Source organism: Centruroides vittatus, unplaced genomic scaffold, assembly GCF_030686945.1.
Source record: "Centruroides vittatus isolate TY-2023 unplaced genomic scaffold, ASM3068694v2 scaffold_435, whole genome shotgun sequence".
NCBI classification, from domain to species: domain Eukaryota; kingdom Metazoa; phylum Arthropoda; class Arachnida; order Scorpiones; family Buthidae; genus Centruroides; species Centruroides vittatus.
This window is the reverse complement of record NW_027122708.1, coordinates 5,649,974-5,666,732: the sequence shown is the minus strand read 5'-3', so window position 1 is coordinate 5,666,732 and position 16,759 is coordinate 5,649,974. Positions and strand designations below refer to the sequence as shown.

General features: G+C 29.5%; 1 protein-coding gene across 1 annotated transcript; it reads right to left on the bottom strand.

Annotated features, from left to right (window-relative positions):
- Positions 1–773: 773 nt before the first annotated feature.
- Positions 774–13,743, bottom strand: LOC136989136 (muscarinic acetylcholine receptor gar-2-like). The gene is made up of 2 exons (XM_067287236.1): positions 13,511–13,743; positions 774–2,936 (listed from the first exon to the last, which is right to left on the bottom strand). Exons 1-2 carry the CDS (start codon positions 13,518–13,520, stop codon positions 1,042–1,044), a joined length of 1,905 nt encoding a protein of 634 aa, XP_067143337.1. The 5' UTR covers positions 13,521–13,743; the 3' UTR covers positions 774–1,041.
- Between the last annotated feature and the right edge of the window lie 3,016 nt (positions 13,744–16,759).

The following is a 16,759-nucleotide window of genomic DNA, read 5'->3' as shown; positions in this document are numbered from 1 at the left end:
CTTTTATGGTAAAAGTAAACATTTCAAAATATCAAGGTCATTACTCAACAAAAATCAATGCTTAAAATAGACGTCACGGCATTGAGTTATTAGAAGGAATATAGAAATAATTTTCTAAATGAAATAATTTATATGCATAATTGTGAAATCTAAACTGCTGCATCTGTTATGAATAATGTAACCGGAAAGTTTATTCGAAATGCTATTGTTGTGTCTTCCCGAATTTATTACTGTACTGGCTGATGGTAATTAATGCTACCATATACCAGATTTGGTTACATTTGGACTGCTAAATATACTGTATAGGCCTATTTAGAATTTATTACGGCGTTGAATATGGGTGCTTTAATTACGATCCTCCTGTATATCAGGCTTAATATACATTTTGTAGGGTACAATAAATGCGTAAATTTATACATTAGGCTATTATCGTTAATTAATTTAATGAAAAAAATTTTGAATCACATTTTAGGATATAAAAACATTTTGTTGGAAAAATGGAATATAAAAATTATAATTATATTGATATTTCAATATGTATTATTTTTCAGCAACAATTCTAAATTTACATTTTTTGAGAAGCTATATTTTAAAAATTTGTTACATTATTTTTAAGAATAATTTGATGAAAAGTATGATTAAAATAGGAAAGTGTATGTAATTAACCCAAATTAAAACTTGAATTTTTTCATAATATGAGTATAATCAAATTCAAACAAGCAATTGTTAGCCTTTAAAAAAATTAAATTTATTAAATTAAAATCAGAACGAAATTTCTTAGAGAGATAAATTATAAGCATCTTTTTTTTTAATGTAAGCGTCAATTAACCATCAATAAAACAATAATTATAACTTTTATTCTACTTAACTTATATATATTTATATATATATCTGACTCTTCAATCACAGTTTAGAATGGAGAAATGACTACGTAAGCGATGACGTTACAGCTAAAATCTCAAAGATTGCAACACTAGAAAGTTTTCCGTGTTTCTTAGCTAATTGTTATCGGTAGGTAAATGTTAATTCGCTTAATTGGTTTTATTTTCTGTGAAAATCGCCTCTTAAAATACGATAAAAAGTCTTCTTAAACTGTAGATTGGCCAATGCGTAACAGAATGGGTTAATAGGGCTGTTGGCGTAACAAAGAAAATAAGTAAAATAAAAGAAATGATGGTTGACACAGCCGGACGAAACAGAACAGAAACCTTCTACAACGGCTAAAATGTGATAGGGAGTCCAGCATAACACGAATGCTCCCAGAATAAATGATATTGTTCTCAAAGCTTTTCTGGCTCTGTTTTCTGATTTAGACTTTTGTCTTTTTTCTCCTTTTAGTTTGCTTCTTCCTTTTTTAAATTTCTGTCGAAGAGAAGATACTTTTTTGGAACAAGATGATAATTCTTTTGAAATCGTTAAGAATGCCGAACGTTCGGGGTCCACAATGGGTTGCATTTCGTCTCGAGCTTTAATGCTTTCCCCCGAGTTACGTAATGCATTTATATCTTTTACTTCTCCTCCTTCGAAATGTAAGAGAGTTGGCAGTTGTGTGTACGTCGAAGGGCATTCTTGATCTACGTAACTCACGTTCAGATTACCAGGTCTTTCGTTATCTTTAAATTTTCTCTCGTCCATTTCTGCACGTAGTAATTTTATTTTGCTCTCTTCGTTATTTCTTGACGATCTGCTTAAAGATTGACAGAGTGGTTGAGGAGGAGGCAGGGGAGGAGGGGGAGGAATGGGTTGTATTTTAGGAATTGATTTTAAGTTTTCTATCGATCTACCTGCGGATTTTCGCTTTTCTTTTTTATTTGCTTGAGGGGCAGCATTTTCTTCGTCAGAATCAAAAACGGGGCTGCTCGAATGATCGGAATTTTCTTTCTTTTCTTCAGTAAATGACGTCTCGAATTTTTTTTCTGTATTTTGCCCTTCTGTCGAATCTGTGTTTCTTTGATTCGAATTTGTTACATTGTTTGATTCAAGTTTTCTTTTTTCTTTGCCGAACGATTTTGATGTTGTCAAAACGGATTTCTCCTCTGATTTTTCTTTATTCATGGAGACCAAAGATTGCACTTTTTTCTGTTTGGCTTCGGATCTCTTTTGCATGTCGCTGGCCGTTTTGTATATTCCCGCGTAAAGGACGAAGAGTACAATGAGAGTGAGATAAAAGTATCCAAATATTAAAGAAGTATTAAAGATGGGATCTTTAAGAAATTGCACCGCACATTCACCGGGAGCTAAATCACGATAACCAATAAAATGTTCCCAACCCATAACTGTAATGAAAAAGACTAAAAACGGAACAATCCAAGTAGTGATTACCATCCACCACACTTTGGTATTGGTTCTCCAGGCTCTATACTTAGTAGCGATCTTGACCGAACAATATCTATCGATAGTGATTAATAATACAGTGTAGATGGAAACCAGACATACGGTATGATCGATTGCTAACCACAAGTCGCAGGTAATAGGACCTAGATCCCACCTTCCGACTAATACGTATACGGCGTAAAACGGCATGGAGATGATTCCAATAAAAAGATCGGAGAGGGCTAAAGAAGCAATGAAATAGTTGCTGGGTTGACGTATTGTTCGTTCCACTACAAACGCCAAAAGAACCAATATATTACCCGCTATGGTTAGGAGGGAGCATATTCCTATCAGAACAGCAATAACTATGGTCTGCCATAAGTTGAAAGGAGGACTCTCGGGCACTATGTTGGTACCATTACAAGATTCGCTTTGATTGGTACAGTTGGTGACGCTTAGATAAATGGTATCATTGTTTTCGTTCCAGGTAGTCCACCACGTCGAATTATCTTTGGATGTTTGCCACTCTACGTCCACAATCCATACGCTACGATTGATGACGTCGAACGTCATCATAGACGTCAGAGTTTGATTAGTAACATCCTCTTCCTCTGTAATATCGCCTGAAAGAAAACAAATTTTAAGCATCAAAGCGTGTTTTAGATTTAAAAATAAGAAAAATTTATAGTCTACTATTAAAATTTTAGAATTTGTTAAATAAAGAAACGTGAAATCCGAGAGTTTAATCGCTGTAAATAATAAATCGAAGCCTTCAGTAGATACAAATTTCGTTGATTAAACCCCGGTCTTCAAATAAATCCTGAGCGTTGTTCTTCCCGATTTAGCTAAAATGATAATTTTTTTTTCTTTTATACTTACAACTCGTGGTACGTTTTATTGAATAAAACTGTATTGAATGAAACACAATATTGAAAGCTAGCCTCAACTCTTGAAAAATAAAAAAGTCACAAAAATTTTAATTGTATTACATGGCACACTCCAATTAGGCCCTACTTATTGTCATTTACATATGTATTGTATACGTAAATCCATCTGTTAAGGATTATTGCCATAATAAAACTTAATCTCTCAGTGTCCCAGGTTTCGAGGTGGATCATCTTACCAGGGTTTAATGCTCTACCAGGCCACGGGATAAAGCGGGTCCTTTTTATTATATCTTTTTTGAACAAATTAAACGAATATGTAGAAAGTTCCTTTATTAATAAAAATCAGTCTTAAACAATTATATTTTTTAATCAAAAATAATATTAATTTACGGGGTAAGAGCCACTATGGACCCCTAAGTTTTTTCAGAGTCCGGAGAAAAATCCCCGCTTCCCCTCTCGACGGCCTTGTATTCTACAACACTGGAGCAGACATTATGAAACAAAGTGACATTATCCAATATGGATGAGACAATAATTGTCCTCAATATGGCATAATCTCAAGTTCCAATCAGAATCTGGCTGAAAAAGCGGGCTGATTGATCGGAATTTTACATGTATTCGCTCCATGTTTTATTCTGATGGAACGTACCGGTACAAATGATAAGTTCTTTGAGGAGGTATTTTGAAATCGTAGCTTAAAATTACCATACTACTCCCAGAGATAATTTGAAATCGATTTCATCCCTACATTTTGAATATTATTATCAGATTCCATTATTTTTAAATTAAATAATGGAAAAAAGTGTTCCATTATCCACTATGATGTTTTAATAAGTTGAAACTTTATTTTTTTTTATTACTATAATTATTAATTTAAAAGATTAAGGGCTCTTGCACGACTTTCCTGGCATGGCTTTTTTATTTTTCTATATATTATATATATATATATATAATTATTATAACAGGCAAAAGCCTTATTTTGGAAAGGGGTGTTTTTTTAAAAAAAAACTGTAAATGACAATAACGAGTAAAATTTTCATTATATCTGACATTACTAACGATATGCCTCCTACTACTCCTATCTCCCCTCCCCTTGATTTATAACCTTCTAAACGTAATAGCATTAATGCCATATATAGAATTATTTCTGCCAAATATCAAAATTTTCTGAGGTATCCCAAGGGAGTTCTCAGATATAGAGCAAAATACAAGCCGACACATACAGAATTCCGTTTTTTTTTAATCGGGAGACCTTAAGACATTCGAGAAATGCAAAAAATTCAAAGAGTCAAAATTTAACCGATTACAATATTTTCCTTCTGTTGTTTTAACAGCCGAGAAGGTAAAAGGAAGTAATAAAATTAATAATAAATACTAAAATATAAATCTCTATGATGATAGATATAATAGAAATGACCCATCTAAAAGATAGGTTATTTCAGGGCATGCCACAGTATTTTATTCAAAAACAAAATTTTGAATGGTCCACGGAGATCTTTTAATTAAAGCTTTTCTGGTTAATTCAAAAATCTTATTTTCAATTATAAATATTGATAATGATATAGAAAATATATTTTTTTAGACGTTGTTATAGGAATTATTTGAGTGGAATAATTATAACAATAACGAACAAAAATATAAATACAAATATGAAACAAAATATATTTCATTCTATTAAAAAGGAGATCCGAGATTTACTATTGAAGATTTCGTCATCATGATGAAATGAGGGAGTCATCAATGTATAAATCTACGACAAATGACTTGTTTATATACATTTATTTATATGCATAAGTTCATATACATAATTATATATCTAAAAATTAGTATTTCTAAGACATCTTTTCAAAAATGAAATTCGTTTGAGATAAATTTCGTTTTATATATAGTTTTTTTTTAGTTAATATCTTCTTATCTATGTATAAATACAAAATTGCAAAACTCTTTATTCTTAATAAAAAATGATTATTTATTAATAGTTTCATCGAAAAATAAAAATTTAACGAATTTTTTCTATTTAAAAAAATGTATGTAAAGTAAGCCTATAGCTTTTCCACATCATTTCAACATGGCTGATTTAATATGAGATAAATTAGTGCGTATCTGTTTCGATGATATTTTGTATGACCCAAAAGATCACAATACTAACAAAGTAATGAAATGCCATTATTTTTAATAGTATTTTATACTAGTACACTACAATGGTATTGTAGTATTTGGTATTTCAACTAATTCTTCAAGTATAAGTATGTTTTCATTTTTAGAAACACAAGTACTTTAGTAAACAAATACGCATAAAACTACACAGTTTGTTTATACTAGGGGGAAAAACACAAATTTAACAGAATATTTTGAGGGGTTTTGCGTTTAGATCATTTGCTGTCTTTGCGGTCAAGTTTTCTGTGTATCTTTTGTTATTTATCTAAAGAAGGTGCATTATGTGTCTGGCTTTCATCTTCATTACAGCCATCAGTAATATGTTACATTCATATTCTTCTGTTAAGTTAAATAAATTCAAGACGCCTAATATTAATCGAAATAAAAAAACTCCCCGTAAACTATCAAAATGATTATCAAATTTTCAATAGAGGAAAAATAGATTCTAGACTCCGTCATTAACGTGGAAAAGAGCATATAATCTTCCTTTTGTTTTTTCTGTTTAAAATTAACAAAATTCTAAATTCTGCCTCCAAAGATTAGTGCTTTGAAGAACTAGATTTATTTTTTCTTCTTAGAAATTTATTTGCCTGACTTTAAATTCTGTTTGATGTTATTTAATTAAATTAAAATCCGTGCATCAGAGTAGTCACAATCCTCTTTAATCTTTTATTTTTTTATGTAATATAATTTCTATTGTATTTATCTGCACAGGTTTTTGCATGTTACTTCTGATTTTAGCGAAGTTTTTAGGACTGTATAACTGTTAAGCTACAATATTTTATAAAAGTTATTGATGCATAAACTATGGAATTTTATGGAAATAGACTATTCCTTTACTCGGAATAAAAAATACGTGTTTATTACATTACATATTTATAAGGTAACAAGAAAATTTGATAATCATTTTGATAGTTTACAGGTTTTTTTGTGTTATCATATCTATAATCTGTATTATATGTACCATATACAGTATATAATGCATATGATAATACAATACTTATAAATATGCCCAACATTTTACTTTTTATGATCTTTGTCATTAGAATAAAAACAGGTAATCAAAAAATTTGATTATTACTATATTTATTTTTTATTAAAGAACGGTGAGCAAAATATATATAACGATTACATATAGCTTTCTAATTAAATAATTTGCTACTATCTGTTCAGTGATTTAAGACAATTAAAAATGTATTAGGCACTTGTTTTAATTTAATTAATAATGCCGATTTTCGTATTGAATCTATCCAATCATATTTCTGATTGGCCGAATTTTGCTAAGTTGCTTACATTTATAGAGGCGATATAATTACCAAGAGCGCTTGTGACGTCACCCAATTTCCTGCCCCGTTACATTTCTGTCCGAAATAAACTTTGTAAATGGCGTGTGTTTGCTGTTTTGAATTTTACTCACCTTCCAAAAATTGCCAGATTAGATCCGCTAATTCGATTTTTAACAATCATCGATGGCTTTTAAATCTGTAATTAAAAATTCAGTTTCATTCCGGACACACTTTTCCATTTTGTAAATGAAAATTTTATCCAGATTATCCTTAAAGATTAATTAAATGGACGATATTTTATTTCAATATAATAAATGGATGATAAAAAATAAGCATTTTAATCTTTTCTATTTTGACTAACGTAAAGTGATTGGATAGATGCGGATAAACGAAAGCCATTAACTGTATTTAGATAACTCAATTATAATGATATAAATCTATCGACGAAGAAACCAATAAACATTTTCAAACTAAATATAGATATGCATATAAATGGCATAATTAAAGAAGTTACGCGTTCGCGTTGCTGTAAATGTGTGTTTAATCTGTGTGAAAATATTATTACTACTATATTACTATATATACTGTATATATTATTGTAAATGTGTGAAAATCTATTTTCTCATTTTAAAATGAAGAATATCTTCATCATTTTAAAGAGGCTGCAATGTTTTATTATTATTATTATTATTATTATTATTTAATTCGCTTTATATCGTGTTCTCAATTCTTGCAACTCAAATTTCAACTACTGCTAATTAAGATAGAAGGCCAAAACTTTTAGGACATAAGTCTGATGACAATGCACTTTAATGTTTACGGCCCACCTGTGGCCAAGCGGTTCCGTTCCCTAAACACTGGGAGTTCCGTCATGGGTTCGCGCCTCGCCAGGACAGTCTGGAGTTTTCAGGCCACGTGGCGTTTTCCGGGTTTTCTTCGCGTCTGTAACGCCTGAATAGGGGCCAGTTAACCTTAAAAAGACCTGTCGGAAGGCATTTACTCTAGGCAGATCGTCCAAGTGTTGCGTTGCCATAACTTAACTAAACAAACAAACAAACTTTAATGTTTGCTAGGGTTGGCTTCACCTCCATTCTCCCACTCGAAACTCGATAAACATAACCAAATGCAGAATTTAATCAAGATATGTGTAAATGCACTGTAATGGTGTACGAGTGTACAGTACGTTGTGGGTGAGGCCACCCCACCATTCTCCTCCCCAATCTCGTAAAATATGACTAAGAAATTTTTTTTTAGTTTTTTAAAATATATTAAAATTTATTTGTATTTTTTTTTTGTTTAATTTGATTTTTAAAAATTAATAATTATAATAAAAATAAAGTAAAATATTATACTTTATTAATACGTTTTAATCTAGCAAATATTTTTATAATAATTAATTAAAAAATTTATTGTGGTCAGTTCTAAAAACTGATTTCAAAATCATTTTGGAAAATTTCCCTTTCAATTAATAATAAGTTATATAAAATAAAAATATATATTTTATCGGTTTTTTTTCTCTTATAACTTTAAAATTCTGTAAAATGATAACAGAGATTACTCCATGTTTTATTAAAGTGTAAGACCTAATTTTTCACTTGATGGGGTCAGAGCGATATATCAAAAGAAAAGTTATACATTATCAGAATTTTATGTTTTTCCTTCAATGGTTAAAAGTATATTTTGAAAATTTTATTTGTATTCTCGTTCATAAAGCTTATTCCAGAACAAACTTACGTACATTATTAGAATTGTGTATGTACGGATAATTGTTAAAAGGAAATTTATCAATAGATGAGAGGTTTCTAGAAAGAAAAATTCAATATAGTTTTATTTAATATTTAGACTTAGGTACAGGAAGTGCAATATATTGGCACGAGATAATTCAAAAAGGAAATATAAATAAAAATTTTCTTTGAACTTTCCGTGTTATGAGAGAGAAAAAGAAAACTTTCATCGCACAATGAAGGAAAAGCAACTAATTATAACATTCACTGATACACGATTTAATACATTAATAAAATTCTCGATGTAAGAAAAATAGTTGAATATTTAAAAAACAAAAAATTATTGTTACATTCGACTAACACTTGTCTTATTTAGTGATACAAAACTCTTAGTATTTACATATCACTAATATAGCTCGAGAAGAATAATTGCCTCTCTACCAGGCTGAGAATTTTGGGAGCTTCGCGTTTAAACAAATAAAAAACAAATCCAGAAAAAGCAAATATTTATTTTGTTCCCGCTTAGTCTACTGTATTGTGTTATCCTACATTCCTATATACACAACGCAGTCTATTCGTTTGTTATAGCATACGTAACAAATGAATAGACTACGTTATGAAAAAATCTTGCTCAAGGACACGCAGGCTCAAAGGGCAAACCTTTTTGAGCTTTTGTGCCATATAGGCTTACTAGGCATAATTATCTTTCAAATAATTTAGTCTTGTCCAAGTTTTAGAATTAAAATAATTATTTTTAAAGAAATGAAGTAAACATAGTTTATAAATTAAAAAACAGCCGATTAAGAAAATGATAATAAATAATATATTGAGTTAAACATAAAACTATAACTAAAAGATCCAGTAACGAGTTAATATAACTTTCCCGACGAAAAATATTTATGTTTAAGAAACACTAAGACACATTAGTACAAAGTTAAAATGGTGTGTAGCGCTATCTGTTATGAGATTATATTAAAAAATAACTTTTATGTTATTAATTATTATTTTAAAAAAGTTTAATTTTGAGGGTAGTCTCTACCCTCAAAACTCGTCTCGAGTTTTAAAAATATTCTAAATGCCAATAACAAGTAAAATTTTCATTAAGTTCGACTCCACTCTGTTTCCATCCCCTCGAGTTCCGTACTCCAAAATTAGGAGTATTAATGTCCCTTATATACAAATTACTATGCCAAATTTTGTTTCTTAACTGTGAGATATTGAAAAAAAAACACACACACACACACATCCGCGGAATTTTACTCCATTTTTGGGTTCAGGGGGTCTCAAAACGTGGAGGTTTGCATAAAACCCGGAGAATCAAATTTGACACGATTCCAATACTTTACCGTGTTATTTAAGTAACAGCATGGAGAGTAAAACTGAAATCGAGATAATTATTTATTCGGTAAAAATATAAACAAAATCGTATGTTACCGTAGATTTTCCTGCTCTATGCTAATTGATTGATGTTGAATAACGAACTATTTCCTGGCCGTTTTCATAAAGTCAAAGTAATATTTCTTGGTCTATGTAATAGCAATAAATGCAAAAAGCAAATTAAAAATTAAAAATAAGTCATTATTTTAATGTTAATTAAATTGTTAAAAACTTTTTGTAATGCTTTTAACATTGTAATTAACATTATCTTGAATATAATGGCAAACAATGATAAGGAAAAGAAAAGAAAAGCTATGTTTAACATCGCAGTTAGCATTAAACAATGAAAATATATATTTTGAGTTGCATCCTCGACTCTAAATATGAATATTGTATTGCATAATGTATTGTGTAAAAGTTGATATTGCGATAAATTAGTTACGTTGTTCGAGAAGAAGGTAAAATATTCTTGCAAAAACAAGAACAAATTGGATTTGTTCAAATTATGATTCGAAATTCGTTCAAGATGTTTGTACTTTTATTCTTTACCAAAGTTTATAATTGCATATTTTCCGAAATATTTGCAGTTAAAAGGTTATTTATCTACAGCAATATTACATTATCATTGAATTTCTACTTTATTTATTCCTCACTTTTCCCATGCCTTTTGATTTCCTACAATTAAGCCTATATTAAATGTAAATTATTTTGTAAATGAAGCATTTTCTCTGCTCTCTTCAAACGTTTTTGGAGAATTAATTTGGATATTTCTTATAAACTAAAGCCGTTCTTTCAGGCAGAATGGTTCCAGCAACACTTTAGACAGCCTTTTCTACGTACTGTACTGTACGTAAGATACATAACAATATCTTTTGTTTCATGTTTTCAAAATATTAAGTTATTTTTTATTAATTTTATTAACGTTTCATATAACAATAAAATTACATTTACAAATTTAAAATGTCGCTTAATTTCTACGTTGTAATTTCCTCTCTTAACGTCCTGTTTGTATGTCTTTTTTTAAAGACATTAACATTAAAATGTCTTAATTCTTTAATTTTTGTATACTTTTTCATTCATCAAAATAAATATCAATCGTTGCACTAGAATTTTGTAAATCGTTGAAGACATTTCGGATTTTAAATTGAAATTTCCTTCGTTCTCAACTTCTCGAATCTATGTAAATGAAGAAATCTAATCGACTGGAAGTGCTTTTGTTTTTGTATATTTTTATTTATTAAGCGTTTCTCTACTTTTAAAACCGTATTTGAATCAATTTATACCTCTATGCAAGACGCGGAAAATTTCTTTTGGCCTTATTATAAACCATATGAAATAGCAAGAGCGAGCTTGGCTTCTTTGTTCCTCCTCGGAGTCATTTCTACTCCAAACAACGAATCCTTAAACTGATAAAAAAAATAAATTTCTAAAATCAAATCGAGCTGTAGCATTGCAAATGGGGTTTTATAAATATAATAATAAGATATTAATTATCAAATCAATACCAAACATTTCCAGACTAGAACTTAACCTGGTAACATTAACTAATGATTTATAAATTTCGGATTATAAACAATTAACAGCGTTTTAATAAACTATAATTAATTATTAGATGATAATGGCGTTTGAAACCTGCCGTAACTAGGCAGGTTCAACGGGTGCATAGGCGCAAAGGGGAACCTAAAATGGGAGTATCAAAACATGATCAGTATTATATTTCCATTTTCAAATTTTGGCTCTGTGGGGGGCAATTCCGTAACTTTTTGGTGAAAGTTTCGATAGAAATGGTCGGTTATTTAGTTTTTATATATCTTTTTTCGAAAAAAGAGGGAGCCAAAAATAAAATCTTGACATAGTATTACAGAATGATTTCATATCAAGTGTATCATAGGAAGTAGTCGAAAATAAACGGCGATATAGGCCCTACTACTTGCTGGTGTTTTTTAAATGAATAGCTTATACTTTCCGCTTATTATTACGTAAAGTTTTGAGAATTTACGATGTTTTAAAAATGTTCGTTTTAATGATTTCTCTACATAGTAACATTATAAGTTATTCTTTATTTTGTGCTAAACATTTTAAAAATTTATTTGTTTTTACAACTAAAAGTTACACGCGTGTTTAGAGTTCCCGTATATACGAGTAACTTTTAGTTATAAAAATATTTACCTTCTTCGATCTCGGATAAAATCAAAATTTGCAAGTGAAGAGCACGAAACTGAGAAGTGTTCTATCTCATTTTCAGGAAATTTGCGCAAATAAGTAATATTTTCATTTTATTCCATAAAAGATTTACCTCTGATTCTTTACTTAATTCCTGAATAAATCTGAAAAATATGTGTGTATTTAAATACAAATTAATTAAAATAAAGAATTGTAAATTTCGCTAATATTCTTTAATATCAAAAAACAATGTGCAAAACTGGAAAAAACGCGTTACTATCAGTTTTCAACGAATGGTGATTCTTTTAATTAAAAAGCAATTATTTATGATAATAAAACCGTAATGCTTTCATCTTTTTATCGCTCTTTTCTACACACGAATTATAACGAATAATTTGAATTTGCTTTATTAATCACTTTTCGTGTAAGAAAAATGCAAACGAACGCTTACTGCTGTAAATACTTGCAAACAATTGTTTAATTCGCATCTAAAATGCATCATATCATAATTTCTATCGGGGGAATTATGATTTTGCACTGTAAAAACTATATGATAGCTGCATTATAAATTACTACTATAATTACTAAGCTTAGAAAAGTTATAAACTTTAAGTTTAGCAAGTTTAGCGTCTTTTAACAGTTAAGTTAAGAGAGTCTTGTATCGCTAAATGTACTTAATAATTACTAATTAGGCATCAAATAATACTACTATCAAACTCTAGTTAATAAATGTTAGTAGAAATACGTTTAAATGTATTAAAGACATCCGATAATTGGCATAAATGTCTCAATCGAAAAGTGGAACGTGGCTCGTATGTAAATTTATTTCTGAAGAGTCGAGAGAGCAAAATTGTAAAAGAAAATTACAATATTAAATTTAAATACAATTAGCTGCCTTTTCTTAATCAATTGTAGAAGTTTCGTTTGATTTTGGATAGCGAAAGATTTATTTAAATAATTAATAGAAAAAGAAAATTTTAAAAAATATCACTTACGTGTGAAAAACTTGTGTAAGTTTATTGGAATATAATATAAAAATTCTTTATACGCTTTTAAATAACACATTTCAAACTTAAACCTTGATGTGATATAGGCTATCGAGGTTTAAGTTTTTCGTTACTTTTTTTGAATTTATTCACTAAGAAATATTAATAAAGTACAGAATAATTTGAATGAAATTAATTTAAAATGATAGGTTATACATTTCATTTCTTGAATAAATAGAAATTATTCTCATTTTGGGACAAAAATCTGTCTTATTGAAAACTTATTGAAATTTAATTAATTTTTCTAACATTTTCTACTAAATTCATTTCAATTTTTCATAATTTTTCTTTCGAAAGGACTTCGACTTATCTAAAAAAATAACACTTCAATCCCTTCAGCGAAGAACTTCTTCCCCCTTTAATCAAAACAAAAATAATCATCCTAAAATGGAAAAAAAATGAATTTTGAAATTGCTTTTATTTTTAACTATCGAACAAGAGAAAAGATCTAATTAAACTTAGAAGCGCTTAATTATTTCACATATTGAAATTTTCTTTAAAATAAACGAATATCGAATAAATTTGAATTTTTTCGGAAAAAAATCTGCATCACTCACTCTTATTCATCTTGTGTTAGAAGTTTGTGCGGGTTAATCACTCGTCTTCGATAAATTCCGTGGCCGGAACAGGAGATTCAATTTACAATTTGTATCATTTTGCTAACAAACAAAAAGAGTTGAATTTCTAACAACGGACTGGCAGCCCGACGGGCGCTTTGCGTCAGACAAAAAAGAAAAAAAAACCTGGTGTCAGTTGCGTCACAACAGCATAGACAACACGTGCTACAACGATTGACGTTCGGATGAAGAAAGGAGAGGTGGACAGCGCGCGTTGACTTATCGCCTGACAGAGGGCGCTGACGGTAAGAAAGGGCGCGTGTTACTCGAACTGTACTGTACTTTCGATTGGCAAATGCGTTTTGCCTGTCGCTCCTTTTTTATTATTTTACTTTACAAGTTTTTGGTTTTACACGTTAAGAGAATTAAACTACGCATTTCGCTATATAAATTTCAAATCATTATGGATTCCTGGAAATCCGTCCAACTTTTTTCTTTAATGTTGAAATTAGCGCTTATTTATACATTGATATTTTATATGGACATACATTGTGTCCATTCGTATTCTGTTTTATTTTATTTTTTCCTGTTTCTGCCTTGTGGACACTAAGAGGGCCTTTTATTTCACGCTTACAATGGGGGCGAGGGTCGGGACCTCCACAGATCGTCCGTGAAAAATTCTCGGATCCTCCCCCAGACGTTTATGGTCATCAAAATAATACAAAACTTTCAAACTACATTCCTACTTTTTTCATTAATATTTAATAAATTAGCAACTATATATATTAAAATGGATAAAATAAATGTTCCAAACCAATTTTAACATTGATCGATTTAAATAAAGAGAAGCAGAATTTAATTTTATTTAAAATATACCACAGTTTAAGTATAAAAATTCGATAACTTGACAAACTTTTTCAAGTAAATTAAACCAGTTTTTTCCCATTCATTCTACGTTTTTGCCTGTGGCTAATATTTTGGATCGAATTCGGTATTCTTAGCTAAAATCTTAAGTTAGCGACTAATAAAATGGCGTTTGATTGGCTGCCAATCATACGCCATTTTCAAAATGTTTTCAGCGTTCTCCTCATTACACGAAGTTACTAATTACAAGTTTTTTTCCTAGAGTTGTTAAATTTTCTTTCTAAAAAATTTAATTATTCTAATAGCTTATTTTATTATAAACTGAGTAGATGATAATTTGGTTTCTGATTATTTTGAATAAAAATAATTATCATCTACAAAATTTAGTTACGAAAATGAAATTTTTTAATAGTTAAAGATAGTCTTTTCTCTCCATTAAACAAACAACTTTACTCATTTAAACATGACTCGTTCAAGTATTAAATTTCAAATATTTTCGTTAAATTATCGAGTTACGCAGCTAAAAATTGCATTTATCGTGACGATAATAAGACTAATTTTAAAGTTAATTTATATCATTGAATATTTCAAACTGAATAAAGTTTAATGCGCAAATTAACCTTATTCATTGCTGAATTATTTTTTAATGGTCGCTGATTATCCAATAAATTTTATTTATAAAAGACAGTTGAGGAATAATATTGCAATGGAAAATTTATATGCGAGTAGATTCAAATGTTAATCTCGAATATTTGTCTGTTCTAAATAAGATTAGTGCAATAAATAATTTAAATATTAGATTTATCAAATAAAACACAATGAAGTTATACGATTGTTTCGAAGAACACCCCCATAAACAGAAGCGCATTGTAAATCTCGGGACCCTAAATAAAAAATTAAAAAAATTGAGGATCTCCTTAGAACATAGTGTCCTACGGTGGCGTAACTGTACAATTGAAAAATATAAATAGAAATTTTTTAAAATATCAAATCGGCGCGAGATCTTCAGACCTCCAAGGCCCCTTAAGTTGTGGGATTCTGCAGAGTCTAGTAAACTAGACTCTAGTTAAACAGCTAGGACCTTAGACAAATTTGTTTCTTGACTACGTTATACAACGGATCGTTGCTTGAAATGAATGAAATACCAAATAAAAAACCGAAATTTGCTGATAGATTTTTGAACTGTCCGAGTGATTTTTAAAGCTATAAATTGCTAGTGTCGGTGTTTAGAAATACGCTAAGGAGGAGAATAAAAATAATAAACGAATTTTTTGTTGCAAAAATGAATAATTGTAAATCGGGTAAAAGAATATTAATTATTAAATAAAAAAAAACTGTAGGCTTAATTGTAAAACGTGCAGAAATTTTGAGCAAATTTCTAAGACATGTTAACAAGTTTAAAATTATTTCTGGATAAAAATACTTTATAACCCTCTCGAAAACTTTATAGTCTCTGTTTTTAGCAAACACTTTATCTCGAGAGTTCATTATATAAACATATAAAAATCATTCTTGGGATTTCGCACGAGATAAATTTATAAATTTGCGCATCATCTCGACGTTGTAACGAGTTTCATAAATAGTTTCCGTTTTGAAAACGAGTCGACGAAAAGACTTTTCGCTAAAATTGTTGCAATGTTAATATTTAAGAAACGCCTAAGTTAATTCGAGTTTCACAAAGTAGATATTAAAATAGCCTATTTAATTAACGTTAACGAAAGGGTTAGAACACGTGTTCTATATATATAGTTAGGACGTGGTATTCAATAGTTAAAGTTAATTGTGTTATCTGTTATTGATATAGAGCTATGAGGATAGCGTAATTAGGGCATTGACTATTATTAGAAGAGATTCGTTCTTCCATAGACTAGACGATGTAATTAACGTTATTTTGTTTCTGTGACAAATGTAATTCCGCTTTCTCTTAACGAAAGTAATCCTTGGTGTTGTTTAGACGGAAAATGAGTTTAGTAAAGTGATGTTTGGATGCTATTTGCTTATCCTTCTCATAAAACTGGTACAAATTAACTTGTTTTAAGCTCAATCAGTCTATTCCACGGAAGTATCTCAATAATTTCTAATGCTTGTTTGTGTTTGAAAATCTATATATATGTTATTGAAATATAAAAATGTATGTGCATTATTGAAAGACCAAAATTTATATATCTGCATCTCATAACAATTTCTAAAATCAATTGGAAATTGATAGGAAATGGCGTCGATAATGCGTAAAACGAGACACGACCGCATACGACATTTCCTGTTTCCGAGCGGAAGTCTTAACAATGTCAGTTTTCTGTCGGTAAAAAGAAAAAGCAAACTTCCGATTCTGTAAAAATGTGTACTTTGTGATAAAGGAAAAAAAAGGTTTCTGCCGTTTTCTTT